Genomic DNA, 21,106 nt, shown 5'->3' with positions numbered 1-21,106 from the left:
GACCAATATTGGGAAAACTCAGGGGAGGGGAGGAGATTGATTTAGATCCTGCCAGAGTGAAGGGAGGGGGGAGAGGTCCTGGCTTCCTCACTAACTTGGGGGAAAAAAAAGCAAAGCTCAGTGGGGGGTTGAAGAGATTAGGATGGGTCAATGGTTCATAGAGAAGCAAAGGCCCACTTTGGCCCTTCCCTTTCCCTGTTACACTCTCTCATCCTGAAATATTGTCCGTAACTCCACTTTCAATTGTTTACAAGCTTTTGTTATTCATTTACCATATGTCCTTTTAAGATACAAAGACAAAAGTCACAAGGACTCCTGCCCTAGAGAAGTTTATAATCTCATCAGACATGACAATCTCTCTCTCTCTCTCTCTCTCTCTCTGCCTCTGTGTCTCTCTCCATCTATACACACACATAGAGTAAATGAAAGATAATTGAGAGGAGGAAGGCCCTGGAAGGGGGAGGTGGATCTGGAAAAGTTTCAAGCAGCAAGTAGCGCATTGACCTGAGCCTTGAAAAAAACCAGGAATTCCAAAAGGAGGGAGAGCATATCAGGCATGGAGGCCAGCATGGAGAAGAGAAAGAATGTTGTGTGTGAGGAGCAGTAAATAGCCCAATATGGCTGACCTATCAAGCACATGAAAGGAAGTAAAGTATAAGAATACCGGAAAGATGAGAAGACAGCTTACGAAGAACTTTAACCGGCAAACAAGAGATTACATTTGATCTTAAGAGGAATAGGGAGCCATTGGAATTTCCTGAGCAAAGGAATGACGTGGTTCTATAGGAAAATCAATTTGGCATCTGTGAGGTAGGTGGAATGGAGAAACCGATTAAGAGGCTATTGCAGTAGTCCAGGGAAGAGTCAACGAGGGCCTGCCTGAGCTAGGGGAGTGGTTGTATGTGTGGAAAGAAGCTCAAGTATAGGAGAGGTTCTGTAAAGGTAAAATGACAAGATCTGGGAACTGATTGTGATAAGCGGAATGAGGCAGAGTGAGGCGTGGAAGATGACACTGCAGATGGGAATCTGGGTGACTAGGAAGATGCTGGGGCCCTGTCCAGTAATGGGGCAGGCTTGAAAACCAGGCTGGCTCACTCTTCACCCTGCATGACTGTGCTCTGGTCAGGGCCTGCTGGGGGAATGCAAACTCATTTTAAAATAAAAATGAGCCAAACAGAATTAAGCCAATAAATCTGATGGCCTGCGTCACATAATGCGTTGCCAAGCCAAACAGGACCTTTGAGGGTTGTCGGGGCTGCTGGGCTCCTGCATCTTTAGCAGGAATAATCTAGTAGAGTAGAAGGTTGGCCCAAAGAGACTCGCTGCCAGGGCTCTCAGCTTTGTCTATCACCGAGTGGCACCAGTGGAAACACCAGTGGTTGTAGGAACACTGAGTTGGGGGGGGGGGGTTGAGGGAGGGGGTACATCAGCCACTGAAGCATGCCTTGGACACCAGCCCTGGGGAAAAGGGGATGGGGGAGAACTGCAGGTTGCAGCCCGCGGAAGCAGGCAAAGTGGTAAAGCCCCTGAGGCTCTCCCTCACTTCATCTGCAGGGCCAATGCTTCTGAGATTAGAGGAGTGGGGAACAACCTTTGCAGCTGGGGCTGAGAAGGAGGGGTATACCCTGGTTGTCCAGGCAAGGGAGGGCATCACCGGCCTGTTGTTCAGGCTGCCCCCGAGGTCTGGCGTCCCCACAGGTCCTCTGCGCGCTCCCTTCTTCTTCAGCTGCACTGCCCCGGAGCAGCTGTCCCCAGGTTCGGGTCAGTTCCCCCGGGGGGACTGAGGTGGGCGCGGGACGGAGACCCGTCCAGTCCAGGCTCCTTCTCCCTCTGCCCTGGCAGGCAGAGCCCCAGGCTCCAGGAGTTGGAGAGTTTGAAAAACTTGAGACAGAATTCCCCTGCTGACCACGGGGTTGGGGGAATGCGGGCGCCTAAGGGCGTCCGGGGGAGCGGCCGCAGAACCTCGGGAAGGGAGCGGAGCGGTGCTCAAGGTGCCGTGGTTCTGTCTCCTGCGCTCTGGGGTCCCTAAAACCCCATCGTATCTGCGCTGAACCCCCAGGGACTGGGCAGGAAAGGGCGGGGCTTGGGGGGGGGACAGTTCAGAACTGTTGGGTTTTCATTCGCGGCAGTCAGGGAGGAGTGTTGCAGCGAGTGAGGTTTGGCGGAAGAGGCTGAGGAGGGCGCGCGATTTGTCTCTACCTCTAAATACCGGGAGCTGTGTGCTGCAGGAGAAAGAACACTAGCTTGGGAGACCAACGACATGGGTGCGAAATACTACTCTGTTACTTACCTGTTACTCACACTTCTTCCTGGCCCTCGTTTGTCTCATCTGTAAAATGGAAAGGATTGACTTTCAGATCTCTTGGAGCTTTGAAGCCTGAGCTGTGGACCTTTTCTGTTACCCTCCCCATCCCTAGGTCCCCTACCTCACCCCCAGGATAGGGCTGCGGGGGCAGTAGAAGGATGTGCACTGGGGCGGTAGGAGGCTCGGAGGGGCGGTTGGCTCGAGAGGGTCAGGAAAGCAGATGAGGATGGGGGAGGGTCTGAGCCCTCTCTCCCACCCCACCCCCCTTCCTGAAGGAGTCTCGTGCCTGGACTGCCCAGTTGTGAACGCCTCTGGCCGGGAGGGGAGAGGAGAAAGGGGAGAGGGGAGAGGGGTGATGTTCCAGGACTGAACTAACGTGGGCGAGTGGAGGAGTTGAGGGCGGGTTATCCCGGCCACGGCTGCCCTATTTCTCTGCTGTGGCAGTATCGGGAGGAAGAGGCCTTGCCGGCCCCTGGCTACCCCTCTCAGCTTGTCTCCAGTTGTTATTCTGCCGGCCCAGTCGCCAGGATCCTGAGCTCCAGGGATTCCACGGTTACTAAGCTACTAGGTTTGTTGTCTTTTATTTTAAAATATTTTCTTCTGGGGGAGGGGGGAGGGGGGCAAAAGAAAAGGAAAGAGCAAATAAAAAAATCAAAACAATCCCTCCCTCAGAACACACACACTCACTCACTCTCACACACACTCGCACACAAACACACATAGCCTTGTAAAACAATTGTCCTTGGAGGAGAGAAAAATCTGACCCCTTAAACTCCCATATCCCCAACTCGATTTCTGGTGAATGAGGAGTTGTGGATGGTCTGTCTTGGAGCCCTGGGCAGGCAAGGGCCCTTCTGCAAAGAGAGGAGGATGATGGCCAGCGGGAACGGGCTCCCTTCTTCCACGGTGACCAGCAAGCGCCCCTCACCCCTGGGCCCGTTCCCCAGGCATATCTGGATCCACCAGGACACACCTCAAGACAGCCTGGACAAGACCTGCCATGAGATATGGAAGAGGGCCCAGGGCCTCCCAGAAGCCTTCCAGCCTAGGGCAGAGGCAATGGTACCAACACAGACCATTGCTGCCCCACCTGGTGCCCTCAGAGACCACGACAGCACTTTCCAGGATGAGTGAGTGTTTCTCCCCTGCCGTGACAGAAACTTGGGCTGGGGGACTCTGAGCATGAAAGGTCTAATTCCTTGGGAGGCAGTTGCTTGTGGAGAATATTTCCCTTGGCTCCATACCTGCAGCCACTCTATGGTGGCTGACCTTGTGTCCTCATGTCTCACATTTCCCTCTAGGCTTTCCAATGCCAACAAATCACCACACCAGGCCCACAAGCCTCAGGAGCTACAAGGAATAAAGCCCTGGGAAGAGTTGTGCCCTGTGATAGTTGGGGCACCTTTTGGGACTATTCTGGGATGAAGGGCCAACTTTTCTTCCTTGCCTGCTACTATCACTTTTCCACCCAAAGTCTTGGATTTGAGAGGCAAGAAAATTGCATTGATCAGAGCTAGTATGATCTGCCAGTCCCAAAGGTCTACCCACCCCCAGGGTTCCTAAGTTCCTCCTCAGAGATGGTTTAGAGATGAGGATTTCTTGGGAGTTGCTTTTCAGAGATACTCACTTTCTTTCTCATCATATAAACCGATCTTCTTGGTGTGGAGCCACATCTGGAATCCCCCAGCTTGGAAAGCAGCTGTCCCATTCAGCCGCTACAGAAACCTCTCCAAAAGCACACATCAAAATATTTACTGGGAAAGCCCTGACATCGTCAAAGACCATAATAGAAAATTAACACATTCTAGAAGATGGCTGTAAATATGCCTATTTCCTGCTGGGAAACCCTGTGTCTGGGAGTGCCAAGTGTCTATACTGGGGCAGAGGCGGAGGGCAAGAGGAAGCAGGGCAACAAGAGCTGGGGGATAGGGAGGGAGAGGCAGGAGAGGAAATGAAAGGCTGTGATTCATGCCCCTATTTAGTCTTTCCATAAGTTTTCTGTCTTCAAAGGTTATTGTAAACCTGAATTAATTACTCCTCACAACATCCCCTCCAGGCAGATAGTGCTGTCCCCATTTTACAGATGGATTAAGTGTTAATAATTAAGTGCTAATTAGAGGCTAAGTGATAATTTAGTGTTGCAGGCCTCTGTGTATGGTTCTGCACAGTGGAGAATGGCACTGGGGAGTTGGTGGAGTCTTTGCCTGCCAATCCAAGCAGCACCCAGGCAATGACCAGCTGTTAGCGGCTGCTCATAGACTGTTGCAAAGCTTACCTTTGGATCCCAGAGAATAGAAAGCCCTAAGCGCATCAGTGGGCTGAAGATGCAAACAGCTCAGCTGCCTCCTTTCCCGTCTCTCCTGTTCTGCAGTCCGTGTCAGAGAGGAGGAATTTCAAGGCACTCTATTTTCAGTCTGCCTCAGCTGCATTAGAGAAACAAACATCCCAAGCTTGGTGCAGCTGAACAGTGCTGATGCAGAGCTGCAAGCCAGTCTGCCTTAATACTGAGCTGGTCCAGTTCCTTCATTTCACAGAGATGGAAACAGAGGGCAAGTGATTTGGCTAAGGCCACACAGGTATGCAGTAGAGCCTAGATTCAAACTCTAGCCCTCTCACCCCAGACTATACTGCCTCTGGATGACTAAGGGGTGAAGTCTTCCAATTTCAAATTAGACAGTTGCCACTGGCACTAACTGACCTGCAGATGACATCCAGATTGGTATATTAGTCGTGGGTTTTTTAGCATGGGACTTGGTTCCCCTGAATAGCCTTGGCTTCTTCCAGGCCTCTCTTTTCTCCAATCCTCGACTTTGTATGTGGACTGCAGAATTGGACTGGGGTGCGAATGTATGGCTGTGAGAAAATCTTCACTTTAGTTTGGGGTGTGCCATTGATCCTGTATGAGTCAGAGTAAATTGATTAACCCCTTTGTACCTCTGTTTCCCCTCCTTTAAACTGAGTAATGAACTTGATCCTGTTTGCCTTCGGGGTTGTGGCGAGGGTGATGAGAGATGATAGCTATTAAAGTACTTTAGAAATTTTAAATAAAAAAACTGTATAAAATGCAAGTTACTATACTTTTAATTGCCCAGATGTGTCTGATACAATCTCATTATAACTGTTCAAGCAACAACCAAGTATATCACCATGGTATATTTAGGAATCTGCTTATGAAGTGGAAGTCCCATCTTTTGAAACTTATTTGAAATGATGACAAATCCACCAATTGCTGGAGTTATCTGGCCTCTATACAGGCACTGAATGGTTTATGTTTGTTTATGAATCCCAGTTATGGAAACTTTCTGGCTTGTGTGCATAAGCCTTTAGTTCAGGAACTGTCTGGCTTGTCCAAAAACCTTGGGATCTGGATGTCGACCCCATGTGCATGAAGCCCAGTCAGGGAACTGTCTGGCCTATGTACATCACATTCATTAATTTATCTATTCATTCATTCATTCATCCATACACCTATCCATTCATTCATCTGACAAAAATTTATTATCTAGCCCCAGATTTAGGAGCTAATATGGTATTTAGCTTCTACAAACCCCAATCTGGTTGCTTCATAGCCTATGTATATGAGCCAGATGTGCGGGAAATGCCTAGCCTATATAATCATAAAGATCAAGCCTGGAAGTTTTCTGGTTTATGTTCATGAGCCTCACTCAGTCAGTCAGCAAATGTTATCTGGCTCTAGATCTAGAAACAGATAAAACTATGTGCGTGAAACTTAGTCTGGGAAACATCTAGCCTGTGAGCATGAGTCTCATTCATTCATTCATTCATTCATTCATTCATTCTTCAGGTGTAGGAGTAGGTTTGGCTGTGTGTATGAATCCTAATCTGTGAGTTGTTTGGTCATTGGGTGTGAGCCCCAGTCCAGAGATCTCTGACATGTACACAAGCTTTATTCATTCATTCATTTATTCTTAAGCTGTCCTGGCTGTGTGCATGATCTGTGGTCTGAGAATAAGTTGTGGGACCTATGTGCATGAAGCTCATTCAATCGTTTATTCATTCAACAAACATCCAACTTCAAGTCAAGGAACTGATCAAGTGGTGTGCTTCAGGGAAGTGCTTTCTAGGAGCTGAGTGGCCTTTAAGCATTATCCCCAGTCTGGGAACTATCTGCGCTATAGGCATAAGCCCAGGCTTGGGAACTGTCTGCTCTGTAAGCATGAGTTTTGTTCATTTCTGTATTCATTTGTTCAGCATGCATTTGTTATCTAACTCCCTCTCTGGACATTTCCTAGGCTATGTCTGATTGCTCTCTAGTTTTTACAAATGACCCAGTCTTGGAGCTATTGACAGATTAGAGCAAGATGGAATTTATTAAGGATAGGTGTAGTATATCCTACATTTGACTTTAAAAACAAAATTATAGGAGCCAACAGTGTGATAGAACAGCCAGAGACACTAGAGCTCAGTATTAAGCAGTATCCAGAGTGAAAGGATGTGAGCCTTGCCATATTGTTTCATATTTGGATCACATCTGGAGCAATGTTTTCAAGACTGGGTGAGAAATTTTAGAAAGGACACTGATGAACTGGAGAATTCCACTGATGGGTAACCAGTTTAGTGAGGGGACTAGGAGCTACTTGATTTAAGCAATGATTGAGTACCCAGTGATGTTTCACCTGGAGAATAAAAGATTTGGAAGCAATGAAGATGACCTTCTAGTGCTTGAAGAGCTGATACATAGAAAAGGGATTTGACATGTTCTGCTTGGCCCCAGAGGGAAGAAGCAGAATGATGAGGAGAAGTGACAGAGAGGCAAATTTAGATTTTGATGTAATGATGAGCACTGTCCAAAACTGGGGTGGACTACCTCAGGAAGCAGCAGGCAGGATCCTCAGGGCGGTTCATTTTCCAATAAAGACTGGATGACCTCTCTTTAAGAATGCTGTACAGAGGATTCGAGGTCAGGTATACATTGGACTAGGTCATTTCTGGGATCCTTTTCCTGAGATTTTGTGATTCAGTTCAACAAATATTTAAGTGCTTCCAATGTGCAAGCTCCCTTCCCCCCTACATCTACCAAAATTCTCCCCACTACTGAGGACATACTTTCTCCACTTTCTAGCCCTGTGCTTGCATATTGCTGAGCATACAAGAGACAAAACAAAGCAGTCCCTGCCCTCAGGTAGCTTCCCTTCTACTGTAAAGAAAGTGTTTTGTAGATTTTGATGGCATCATACCAATGTATGTTACTCTGGTGATTTTTATACCAATTCCTATGGCAATGCCGAAAGGGATTCTGGGAGCTTGTGTGGGGGAGCCCCAACTTTGGGAGCTGTCTCATAATGTAGCATCAGGACACCTGTGTTTGAATCTAGGCTTTGCATATGGTCTAGCTGTATGTGGTATGTGTATGTCCTCTGTATGTGGTCTGGGGAAGACACTTTTTTCTTGTGGTTTCCTCACTTCTAAAATGGAGATAATAATGGAGATAATGCTTGTAGTGCCTAAGTCACAGGGGTGCTACAAGAATCAAAGGAGATGATGTATGAGAAGCACAAGCACTATGAAAATGCTGGCTATTCATTCAATAAACTAATCAGATCATGTGCTTCAGTGAACCCCAGTCTATTGGGCCAATTATTACATGAACTATCTGACTCTGGGTACTTTCTGGCCGGTGTACTGGGAGCTTTCCAGCCTGTGTACATGAGCCCTAGCTCTGGAAGCTGCCCCCATTGTCTGAGTGAACTGTGGCTTCTGTCTGAAGCCTGGGAGCTGTTTCAAATACGTGTATGTATGTGATCAGCTCTGATCGCTCCCCAACTTTGTGAGCCCTCAGATCTGTGTAGATGGACCTGGCACTCCTCAGGATATCATCAGAAACATGGGCTGACCTTGATATTCCTCAGTTTCAATAACAGTTTTAGCATCTCCCCCTGAGGGACAGGCTTTGTCTTGGTGTCACACCTGGGAATATTTCTCTTAAGCAGGGCACTTGGATCAATAAGTTCATTGATCTTGCTCATGTGACCAGGATTGGTCAGACTGTTATTATGGCTCTACCCTAGTACATTTTGTTCACTAGCTGAAAAAAAAATCAAGTTATATCCTGCCTAACATTGTTAATTGGGTCTGTGAAAACACATTAGGTGAAATGCCATCACAGGGGGCAGATGATTCCATCGAAACCATTTTGTAAATGGGCCATCAGTCAAAAAGCATTACTGTAGGTTTCTTCACTTTACAGGACGATGTGTTATCATATATTAACAATCTTATTGTGAAATGACATTGGCAGGGCAGCCTGATGGGGGGGGGACATGCCAGTGGTCTGAAATTAGTGGCTCTTATTTGGGTGGCTACATTTCACAGCTCCTGCTTGTGAGTTAACCCCCCTCCCTTTTCCACTGTTGGGGTGGGTCCTCAGCAGTGCTGCTGGTGCCCCCCCTTCCCCCCCCCATCAGCCAGCCAGGGTGGGTGCTGTATTCTCTGCTCCTAGGAGCTGCCACGCCTCAGTTGGACTCCTCCCCCAGCCACAATTCTCCCATTCTGTCACTGTGGCAACTGCCTGCTTTATCCTTAATCAGCACCACTAACCTGTCAGCTTCTGGGAGCTTTGCTTTTATTCAAACTTAAGCATGGCTCTTTCTACTTTATTTACATCATTGTTGTTATTCTCTGTCAAAACCTAATTAGAAAGGTAAATTGGAAGTTCTGAGACCTTTCCAAAAGATATTTCATAATTTAAAGTTACAACATAAATGATCTTCCAGTTAGGTGTGGCTTGGAAAATATCTATACCCAGCTCCCTCCCACAGGTAGAGAATGGCAAGAGACTTTCTTTTCATCAGTGTTGTAAATACAAGAGGGCTTACTGGGATGCTGGAGCCCAGAAATGGTGCCTGAAGAAGTGCAACATGGAGGACTTTGGGATCTGTAAAAGCAAGCTTTGTATACTCATCTGAAGCCTAGTACATATTAGATGCTAGTGACTTTAGAGACTAAGTTCAATTCTGTCATTTTGCCACAGGGAAACTGAGTTTCCAAAGTCATTGAGATTTTTGTGATTAATAATCATTAGATTTAATTCAGTTGAGTTCTTTGTGGCCTCATCAATTTTACTTAACAACACCCTGCCCTTCCCCTCACCTGGCCCAGAGTTGCTACCTTCATAATAATCTCACCTCCAAACATTTTCCTTCTGACTCACTAGAATTTACATATCTTGATTCTTTTCCTTCCAAATGTCCTCTTGGGTCTGGCCCTTGGGCCCTGGGACAACTTGTGTGGAGAGAACATTGGATTTGGAGTGAAAAGACTTAGGTGTGAGTCATGACAACGACTTCCTGGGTCATGATCTTGAGCAAGTGACTTTTCCTGCTGGGTCTGAACTGCCTCATTTGCAAAATGTGGGATAAGTAGATGACCTCTGGGATCCCTTCAAAATTCAAAACTATGATCCCTGTTCCAGAAGCAAAAGATAATTTGTTGCCAATGAGGATCTGCTGATATTATACTCTTCAGTCTCTCTATAAACAACTGTGAATGAAGTCTTCTTAGCTCAAGAAGTCTAGGTGAAAGATTCTAAATGCTAGTTGAATGAATGGAGGAACAAATGAAGCATGGAATCTGAAAACTGAAAGAGATCATAGAGGCAACATCTGGTCCAAGTCTTTACTCCCATGCCAAGAGCCTCTTTATGGCTTCCTTTGTGTGGTTATCCGCCTTTTCTTCAACATTTCTAGTGACTCCAGTGATCAGCTCACTCCCTGAGACAGTCGAGCCCATTGCCGAGAGTTCTGACTGTTAGAAATTAATTCCCCTTCCCTTTCTACCCAAAGTCCTGCTTGTCTACTTTAGACTGAGAATGTGGAGATCTCTTTCCAATCACATGGTCCTGACAGAAGCTCACTTAGGAAAAGTGATTCCCCAGCCATCATGTTTCCCAACCCTCTTAGAGTCAGGATGGGATATGGCTGATGGAGAAGTCAGGGTCAAGAGTCAAGGCCAAGACTGTGATCTCAGCCAGGAAAGGAAGCCTGGGATTAGGCCTAGGAAAGGAAAAAGGAATAGGAAACCCAGTAGCTATTCCAAATCTTCTCTTCTTTCTTTTAACCCTACCCCAAGCCCTGCCTAGCTGCCTTCCCCCTCACTCTGCAGAAGACATTCCTCTTCATTCATTCATTTAGCAAACATTGACTAAATACTTACTGTGTGCAGACCAGAGGGCTGGGTTCCGAGAGTTAGTTCAGATAAAGTTTAGATAAGATGTGGGCCCTGCCTTCATGAAACTTACAGTCAAGTGTGGTTGTGGTTGGGGTGGGAGGAGATTACCAACAGAGATAACCATAATATAGAACAATACAGGAAAAGTCTCAGAGAGATACTAACAAAGCACTAGATGAAGTATGAGGGAGATCAGGAAAAGCTTCCTAGTGGAGGTACCATTTGAACTGGGCCTTAAATGGCAAGTAGCAATTCAACAGGTAAAGAAGGAGCAGGAGGCATTCCAGGCATAAAGAATATAATTAATTGTATATGAGGCAGTTGGGGTTAAGTGACTTGCCTAGGGTCACACAGCTAGTGTCAAGTATCTGAGGTCAGATTTGAACCCAGGTCCTCCTGACTCCAGGGCTGGTACTCTATCCACTGTGCCACCTAGCTGCCCCAATAGTTGTTTTTTGTTTCTTTTTTTAAAGACAGAGGTGAGAGAGTGGGGCATGGAATAGTTTGTGTGGGCCATGGAGTTGACTTGACTAGAGCATTTTGAGGTTTATAATATGGAATAAAGCTGAACAGATGGGCTCAGGAAAGAGGGTGGAGGGTCCTGAAAGCCAGCAGAGGAGTTTTTACTTGCTCATTATTAACTAACAGTAGAATGACGCTGAGCAGAAGAGTCACCTTTGAGTAGATCACCATTAGATCTGTGTGTGAGGAAATTTATCTTGGCAATGATATGATGAATAAATTAGAGGAGAGAGCAGAGGTAGAAATACCTGTTAAGAGGCTGTAAAAATGAGGTAGTGGACATGGTGCCCTGGTCTAAAGTTTAGGAGTCCCAAGACTGAGGGGTGAGTCCTGACAGCTCTTTCCTGGGGCATGATCTCGAGCAAGTGACTTTTCTTGCTGGGTATGAGCTGCCTCACCTCCAAAATATGGGATAAGTAGATGACCTCTGAGACTCCCTCGAGATCTAAAGCTATGATCCCTGTTCTAGAAGCAAAAAACAATTTGTTACCCACATAGGATCTTCTGGTCTGCTGAAGAGAGGAGAAGGCAAATTTAAAAGATGTTTGCAGAGAGTCAATGAATCAAAATTATTTTTTAAAGCACTCAGTACATTCCAGTCTCTGGTAGATACTGGGGACATGAATAAAGAAGTGAGATAGTTCCTTCCCCCAAGGAGGTTATTCTCTGCTAAGGGAATACAACATGTCTGCAGACAAATACAGGTTATGTACAAAACACGTACAAAGGGGTTTTGAGGGGTGGGACAATAACAACTGAGGAACTCAGGAAAGGCCTTGAAGGAGTGGAGACTTGAAATAAGCTGAGAGAAAGTCAATCAGGCATGGAGTACATGCGCTAAGGTTGGAAAGTGGGGAGCTGAGAGGCATTCATGGGATCAGTGTAGAGGCCAGTTGCCAATCTGACTGGGTCTAAGGAGTGGATTATGCAATCAGACTAGAAAGATTGAAACGGCCATTTAGAGGGTTTGTACTTGATCCTAGAGGCAATGGGGAGCCACTGCAGCTCCTTCAGCAGGGAGGTAGCACTATCAGACCTGTGATTTAGGAATAGTCCTGTAGCAGCTGCATGAAGGATGAAGTGGAGAGGGGAGAGATTGGATGTAGGGAGACTGATCTGGAGGCTATTGTAACAATACAAACAAGATGTGAGGGTCCCAATGAAGATGGTGGAGACATTGAACAGGAAGAATAGACAAGATGTTTGCCAATAATTGACTGTGTAAGGAGAGGAAGAGTGAAGAGGTGCAGATGACTTCTAGGCTGCAAATCTGGGTGACTGGAAGGACAGTGATGTAGTCAACAGAATTAGGGAAGTTAAGAGCAGTGGGTTGGGGAAAAATGTGAGTTATGTTTCGGATATGTTGAGTTATGTTCAAAAGGCAACTGATGGTGTGAGACTCAGGAAAGAGAGAAGAGAGTGTGATGTATCAATTTGGAAGTTGTCTGCATAGAGATAGTGATGCCACAAAGAGAAATAGTAAAGTTAGGAGGAGAAGTAGCTCAGCAGGAATGATGTGGTACAGACCAGGTTCTGTTCTGGGCACCATATTTTAGAAAAGAAGACCCACAAGCAGCTATTGCAATAGTCCTCAGAAGTGATGAGGGCCTGGACCAGGGTGGTACCAGTATCAGAGGAGAGAAGGGGACATATGTGAGAGATGTTATGAAGGTAAAATCAATACACCTTGGCAATGGATTCCATTTAGGAGATGATAAAGAATGAGAAGTTGAGGATGGCCCCTAAGTTTCAAACCTGAACGGTGGTACCCTCAACAGCAATAGAGAATTTAAGAAGAGGAAAGGGTTTTAGGGAGAAGATAGTGAGTTTTGCTTTGGACATATAGAGTTTGATATGTCCATTTTGAGATGTCCAATAGGCAATTAGAGATTAGAGACAGGAAGTCAGGGCTGGACAAATAGATCTTAAAATAATCTGCATAGAGATATTTGAATTTATGGTAGCTAATGAGATCACCAACTAAAATATTATTAGGGAGAGGAGAGCCTGGGACAGACCACTGGGAGACACTCATGGTTAATAGGCATGCATGACCTGGATGAAGATTCACAATGGAAATTGAGCAGTCAGACAGACATATAGGAGGAGAACTAGGAGAGAGTAGTGTTATAAAGACCTAGAAAAAAAGGATATCAAAGTGATGAGAGTGATCAACAGTACCAAAATCTGTAGAGCGAGGTCAAGTAGGTGAAATGTTGGGGGGAAACCATTAGAATTCACAACTGATAACTTGAGTTTCAATTGAATGATTTGGTCAGAAGCCAGACTACAAAGAGTTAGGAAGAGAATGAAAAAGAAAGGAAGCTGAGGCATCAATTGTACATGATGTTCTCAAGTAGTTAAGCCAAAAATTGGAGGAAAGATCTAAGTGGATACCTAGCTGGGATGAACAAATCAAGTGAAAGTGTTTGAATGTGGAAGAAACCTAGGCATGTCCGTAGTTAGTAGGGAAACAGACAATAGACAGAGAAAGATTGAAGATTAGTGAGAGAGTAGGGATGATAGAGGGGGCAGTTTGCTGCAGAATGGGTCTCACACCCATCCTTTTCCTTTCATTCCCAACACATGGTAATGATGGGGCAGGAATTGTATCTGAAGTCAGAAGTCCTGGGTTGAAATTCTGGTGATACTGTTTACTTCATCTATGACATTGAGCAGCAAGTCTCTTAGCTTCTCTGGGGCCTTACTTTCATCTTCTGTGAAATGAGGAGTTTGCACAGTTGGTCTCCAGCGTCTCTTCTAGCTCTAAATCTGAAGAATACGTGCATCATTTCAGTTCAAATTATTCTCTACTTCATCCATTTTGCTAGTATCCTAACTGATTTCCCTCCATTCCCTCCCCAGCCCCTATCTATCCCTAACCACCACTACCCTATTAATCCATCTAAAACACAGTGTCAAGAATGTTATTCCCCTCTTCAAAACACTTTACTGTCTCCCTGTTGCCTACTAAATAAAGCTCAGACTCTTTATCCTGTCATTCAAGGTCCTCTAAAATCTGACCCCAATGCATTTTTCCAGCTTTATCACACACTATCCCCCTAACAATCTTCTGCATTCTACCCAAATTGGACTACTCAGCATCCTCCATCCTGGAGTTTTGCTCAAGCTTTTTATTATTCCCTTTGACTAGACTATTTCCCTCAGTGTCAGCCTGTTAAAATCATGCCCCACTCAAATGTCAGTCACCCTTTCTGAGAAGTCTTCCACAATCCTTTCATCAGGAATGCAGCTTCATTCTTGATTTTGTCTGTCTCTTGCCCCCCCCCCCCACTCCCATTATATAAAAAGATACCTACCACCAGCATGCTGGAGAAAATCCCAGGAGGGGATCTCATCTCTATTATCCTGAGAAGAACAAAATTCCATTCCAGGCTGGGACACTTCAAACCTCCTGAGTCACCTAGAGGTCACAGGTCTACTCTACAGTCAGATACTTCTTCCTAATTCATCACCCTTCTCTAACAAAACAAGGAAACACTTTTGCTACCCTGGTTAGATTCAAACCCATCACTGTCTCCTCTCTCTTTTCAATTTATCAACCTGGAGCCCCTTTTCAGTTTGAAGCGAGGGTATTTATTTATAGCAACCACTCTCAAATTTTTGTCTCAGACCCTTTAATACTCTTTAAAAATATTATTAGTAAGTGTCTGAGGCCAGATTGGAGCTCAGGGGATGAGTCTTCCTGACTCCAGGCCTGCCATTCTATCTACTTTGATACCTAGCTGTCCCATTAAGGACCCCAAAGAACTTTTATTTATGTGGATTATATCAATATTTACTGTATTAGAAATCAAAACATTTCTGTATTACAATGAAAATGGTTTTGACCTTAATGACTTCCTGAAAGGGTCTCAGATATCCCCAGGGGTCCCATTTTGAGAACTGCTGATTTACAGGAATAAGATGTAACCTGTGAGTAATGAAAAAAATGGGAGAGATCTTAGGAAGCAAAGTAATCTCATTGCTACAGGGCTGGCCAGCTTTAAGCTTGCTGATTGAATCTATTTTCTGCAGACTGAGGCTGAAGGTCAGGGTGTCATTACCTTAGGGCAGGAGAGTCCCCAGCCTTTCTTGATTTGTGATTTCTCCCTTCAAATGTCTGCCTAGGAAAGAACAAGGCTCCTTCCCAGAATCCTCTAGACTGAACTGGCTCAGCCCAACTGTCTCCTGAGTCCAACTGCCTAACTGTCTGCTCAGTCCAACTGCGTCCTCAGCCCAAATGTCAGTCCTCTTCAACTGCCTGCACACACCAACAATCTCAACCCAACTGCCCATTTAGTCTAGCCTCAGTGTAACTGTCTACTCAGTCCAAATGTGTGTCCAGCCCAACCGCCTATGAGCCTTTTTCCTCAGCCTACTTGTGTGCCCAGTTCATCTGCTTGGGCTCAGTCTATCATTGCCTCCTTAACCCAACTACTTGCCCAGTCAAATTGCCTCCTCATTCCAACTGCCTCACCCAGCCCAACTGTCTGCTACCTCTCCTTTGGCTTATTGGTTTAAATTTCATGCAACTCTCATAGCCAACTGGGAAGTCTTCTGATTTCTGGTGATCTTCCCTAATTTGGGGGCATTCCCACCTTAATACTGACTGTCTCCTTCCATCAAAGGCCTTTCTTCCCTCACCATTGGACTGGTCCATTGCCACCTCTCTCTGTATGTCTCCCACCCCTTATCATTTTTCTCAGGTTGCTTACAACCATAATTGCTCATCTGATAGTCAAAATAATACTCTCCCTACCATCTACCCCCTAGTTTCTCTCCCTGCTGCAATGGCACTTATCAAAGGAGTGAGGTATGTATGTGTCCTTCACACATTACAGAATTGCAGATCCTTAGAGTAGTCATCTCATCCAATCTGTCCCTGAGCTGGAAACTTTCCTGTGAGCCTCAGATCCCAGCACAATGCCTCAAAGGTACTCACTTAACAAGTGTGTGTTGAATGGGCTAGAACTCTGTAAACAACAAAACAAGTTCAAAAACGAGATCAACTGGGGTCTAATATGAAAAGTCATAATATCCTAGAATCCCAGAAGCAGAAGAGACCTCAGGGCCTCATAACCTCATCTCATCACCACAATCTGTTACAGAATTCCCTCTGCAATGTTCCCAACAAATCAGGGGTGTTCCCACAAAATGACACAATCTCAGGGTACATCTAGTCTTAGTCCAACTCATACCTGTACAACAATACAAGCCTTTGCTTATAGACCTCCAGTGAAGGGGAGTTCACTCCCTCCTGAGGCAGCCCACTCTCCTCTTGGGCAGGTCTAATGATCAACAATTGTTTGGTTTTTTGTTTTTTTTTTCTATATGTGCAGTACACATCTAGCTCTTTGCACTCTCCCCTCCTCCCTATCTAGTTTAGTCCTGTGGTCAGGACAAGAAGGGTTAATGCCCTCATTGTATTCCATAGTATTCAGACCATAGACCATCTGGAGGAAGGAGGCTCAGGAGCCTGTGGCTATGGGAAGAAACACAGAGCACTTGTCACCATCTGCTGTTGATGGCCCCTGTTCATGGACTTTCTCATGGTGGGTGTTGGGGAGCCACTTTCAGAGAGCTGGTCCAGATGCATTGGGCTAGGTGCCAATTTGAGAGGAGGAAGCAAGTACAGGGGTAAATCAGTTGTCCTGCAATCTGGATCAACCTTAGATCAAGAAATACATGAGGTCACTTTGGATGGGCAAAATTGGTCAGACAATGAAACCCATACATTATTTTGCTCAGATATGGATTTACGTTTTCTTCTCCTTAACAAGTAAATGTCAAGTGGTGGAATCTGGCCTCAGAATGATGTGAGTTAAAGCCTTGCTTGCTTAGTTAGCAGGTGTTAAATCAACCCTGGAGTTGGCATGGAGCTGGAATTAACATGCGTCCTCTATGCTGTGGATTCGGACAATCAGGAGCTAATTTATGATGGAAAAATTTTTCCTTCAATCAACCAGTCAACAAGCATTTATAGACACCTACTAAGTGCTCAGCCCTGGTCTTGACACTGTGGGGACACCGGTATTCAAGTGCTTCCTTTCTTCCAGCATCTGTCTCTGAAGTTGTCTCCAATGCTGATGTTCCATGGTCCTATCATTCTAAGACCTGATCTTTGCCTGAAAGGAACAAGAATTCTGGTGGTGGCTATAAGACTCTCAGATACGTGTGAAACAGCAGGAGAACTGTTATATGTTAAACAAGGTAGTTCTAACTCTGATGTCCAAGAGGGTCTCAGATGACAGGGAGACCTATGTGGGCTGGAGTGGTCAGATAAGGCTTCATGGAGGAGGAAGGATAGATAGGATTTGGAGAAGCAGGTAGAAGAGAAGGGGAGGTTAGGGAAATAGAAACAAAGGCACAGAGGTAATAAGGGGTCTAACTTGTTTGCAAGATAATGTTTTGCACCCAGAAGATGAGTAGAATGTATTTGTAGCATTGAGCTGCAGTGGGTCTGCTTAGAGTGTAGTATGACTGGGAGAGTCCTTCATTCATATTCGTGTCTGTCATCATGACTTAACAGATTTACTGAATTCTTGTATTAATGATTCCATCTTATATTTTTGTCCAAATTGAGACTGGAGTCAGGAAGCCTGGGTCAGGAAACCGAGACACTCACTTAAAACTGTGTAAGCGTATTGGCAAATCACTTAACCTCTGAATTCTCTCATTTGTAAAATGAAAATAATAATAACACCTGCCTCACAAGGTTTCTGTGAGTATCAAGTAAGATAAAAAATTTAAAGTGCTTTGCAAACCTAAAAGCACTATATAACTCTGAATTATTATTATTTCATCAGTGTCTCTTTCCCATCTGGCATTGATGACTTTGTGGCCTTTGATCTACTCAGAGGTGATCTATTAATTCTCCTGGATCCTTGTTTTCCCACTAGCCCATATAGGTAGCCTCTAATAGAGATGCCACTCTCTTGATGCCCCTCTGGAAACTCCTCATCCAATGGTCTGTCCAAGAGGTTATGCATAGTCTTCCCCCCACTGTACAAAAGGATGACTGGGGCTGGACTGTGGTGGGCCTTGAGGAATTGTATGGTCATTAGGGAGCCACCATGGGTTCTTGAGTAAGAGAGCGATGTGATCAAATGGGATATTTTAGGAAAATCAGTCTGTCAGTGGGTATGTAGGATGTATGAGATGATGATAAGGGAGGAAGAGAAGGAGGAGGATAATAGCTGGCAGTTACAAAGCACTTTATGAAGAATCTTCCTTTCACTCTTCCATTTCCTCCCCACAGAAACCTGGTGAGATAGTTAGTACACGTCTTATTTTTCCTAGTTTAGAGAAACAGAAATTGCAATTCAGAGAGGTCAGATGATGTCCTTATAGTCACATGGCTCAAAAGTCTTACAGTCATACAGCTCAAGTCCAGGTCTTCTTACTCCAGGGGCTCTTTCTCTAGTAGGAGCCTGCAATTAAGAGGTTATTGTGATCATTTAGATGTGAAGTTATGAGGACCCAAGATCAGAGTGGTGGCTTGGAGGATGGAGCAAAAAGTCCCACTTCAAAGACACTTCACAGAAAGAGATGACAGAGCTTGGTGACAGATCAAGTATAGGGGGATGGAGAAGGGTGTGTTAAAGAAGTCTTTGTCTTCCTATCTTGTCTTGGCTTTAGAGATACCAGGCTAGAGGAGAGGGGGCAGTGTAGGAAGGGGGATTGCTGTTGAGTATCTGCTGTTTGTAAGCCTCCCTTGGAGAATGAGGAGCTTGTCCCAGTAGGAATCCTAGCCACCCTCTCTTGACCTTATTCCCCACTGCAATCCCGGAAGTCCCCTTGGAGGAGTGGCTATTGGGCTGGTAGCCTTTGCTAATGTATGCCTTGCTCAAAGGATACTGATCTCAATAGCACACACCCAATCCCCTTTTGTGACTTTGATGGTGAAGTGTGTCTAGTGCATCAAGAGAGGAGCTCAACCAGGATTTATGGCCCACTTTTGGCAGCTCCTTCTTCATCAAACGTTACCGGGTTTAAGTGCCTCAGTCCTAGGTTCCTGGGAGCCCACAGAGTGGTGCACTAGTGGTTTGATTTAATCCCCTTTTTAATATCTTTGTTACGATGTTCTTTCCAATTCAACTCCCTAGTCATATTAAAAAAATACTTCTTCCTCTGAGTAAGCCTTTTCTTATTAAACAGATTCAAATGAAAAGTTTTAAAGATAATTTGAACAAAAAGAATCACTCTGATTCCCAGCTGAAGCTCTATTTATTGCTGTATTTATTTCTTGTCATTTTTTTTTCCTCTTTCCCCAACTCAGAGCTTTTCTGACTCATTGTCCCCTCCAGGGTCTGGGCTGTATTTGGGCCCTGGGTCCTTCCTGTTCCTACCACTCACTTCACTTGCCCAGTATTTCCTCTCTACTCTCTTTGAACCATGGCATAAAGCCACATGGGAGTAGAGCTGAAAAGCATTGGATTTAAAGTTGGATGGGTTAGGATCAAATTGTGCCTTATTCTCTGTGAGACCTTGAGAAAGTCATTTAACAAATTTCTCTGAACCTCAGTTCTTTCACATCGAAAATGGAGGAGTTGGACTGAATTACTTCTCAGGTCTCTAGATTCTATTATCTTAGTGGGTTCATCTAGTTAACCTTTAAAGAGGCCTTTGCTGGGTCTGACATTCTATGAAAGGTCTGCCTAGCCCCACCCCCACCCCATCCCTTCTAGAAGAGAGATTTAGGGAGCCGTTAGAGAAGTTCTACTATTTTCCTTCTCATGGTGACCCCATTTTGTAGAGAATTCCTCCTTCCTTAGGACACAACCTATCCTTACAAAGCAAGTCATCAGACACTGAGCAATAGGTTAATGAGAAGACCAGCTCCAGGTGGGATTTCCCCCCTGACACCATCAGAAATGAGCATCTGGGAGCCCTCACCTGAGCTGAGAGTGCCAAATGACTTGCATAGAACTCTTGCCTGGGGAGATTTTCCTGCAACAGCTCCCATGCTAACAGGGGAGCAGCAGGATCAGTCATTTCTCTCCCTGTAATCATGTCCTTACTTTGAACTATGACCACACCAAGATTACTTGCCTAAAGCTCTCTTGCCAAGGACAAAGATCAAAGGCTCACAGACTTTACTTTGAAAAGGAATTGTTGAGATCATCTGGTATACTTCTCCTCTCCTCCATTTTACAGATGAAAAAACGAGGCCTAGCATGCAAATATGCTCAATACTGAACTGATAATGCCTTTCTTGCACATGAGTAACATGAGCCAGTTTTTTTCAAAGGTCCTATTTCCTTCAGAAAAACTGAGCATTCAAATCTAGATTGAAAGAGCTACAAATTGAAACATATAGGAAGGCAACTGTGAGATCTTTCCCAATTGACCACTGACAATCTTTGCTTTATACTCAGATCTAGATGTGCCTAGATTTTAGCAAAGTATCTGATAGCATCTCTCCTGCTTTTCCTGTAGAACCTAGAGAGAGATGGAGGTTATATCATAGTACAATTAGGTGTGCTTGGAACTAGACACAAGGCTGGCTCCAAAGATTAATCACTAATAATTTGATGTTAATTTGAGAGGAAGTCTCTATTTGGAAACCCAAACAATCTCTGCTTGGTTTCATTGGTTAGATGTTTATCCTTGACTTCAATAAAGGTGTGGGGTGCCATGCTGATCAAACTGGCAGATGACACAAAGTTGGGACCAATAGTTAATATACTGGGGGACAGAATCAGGATTCTAAAAGATCTCAACAGCCTGGAAGATTCGGATGAATTCAATAAGATGAAATTGAATGGGAATAAATGTAAATCCTTGTACAGGATTCCAAAATCAACTTCATCAATATGGTACGGAAGTTTTATATTAGACCTAAATCGATGATCTAAAAAGAATCTTGTGGGTCTTGGTAGAACACAGACTCCATGGGATCCAATAGTATGATTTGTCTAGCAAGAAAGCTAATGCAAATCTTAGGCTGGATTGAGAGGTGTAGTGACCAGGACTAGAAAGATAGTAGTACTAATGTGCTTGCCATGTTTGGACTACTTCTAGAACATTATGTTTAGTTCTGGGTCCCACGTGTTAAGAAGGAAGAGCATTGCTGAAATGGAAATATCT

The 21,106-nt window shown here is 44.9% G+C and overlaps 1 protein-coding gene across 1 annotated transcript in view; it reads left to right on the top strand.

The window, feature by feature from the left end:
* The first annotated feature begins 3,121 nt into the window (after positions 1-3,121).
* The window catches only part of CUNH1orf94 (chromosome unknown C1orf94 homolog), a 63,059-nt gene continuing 45,074 nt past the window's right edge, over positions 3,122-21,106 (top strand). The window contains exon 1 of the mRNA XM_027864383.1: positions 3,122-3,435. Coding sequence (XP_027720184.1) covers positions 3,122-3,435 — 314 coding nt within the window. The remainder of the gene's footprint in view (positions 3,436-21,106) is intronic.

This window comes from Vombatus ursinus, unplaced genomic scaffold (genome assembly GCF_900497805.2).
Source record: "Vombatus ursinus unplaced genomic scaffold, bare-nosed wombat genome assembly UNPS02014775.1, whole genome shotgun sequence".
Lineage (NCBI taxonomy): Eukaryota > Metazoa > Chordata > Mammalia > Diprotodontia > Vombatidae > Vombatus > Vombatus ursinus.
The sequence above is the reverse complement of the archived record's forward strand: the minus strand, read 5'-3'. Positions and strand labels throughout refer to the sequence as shown.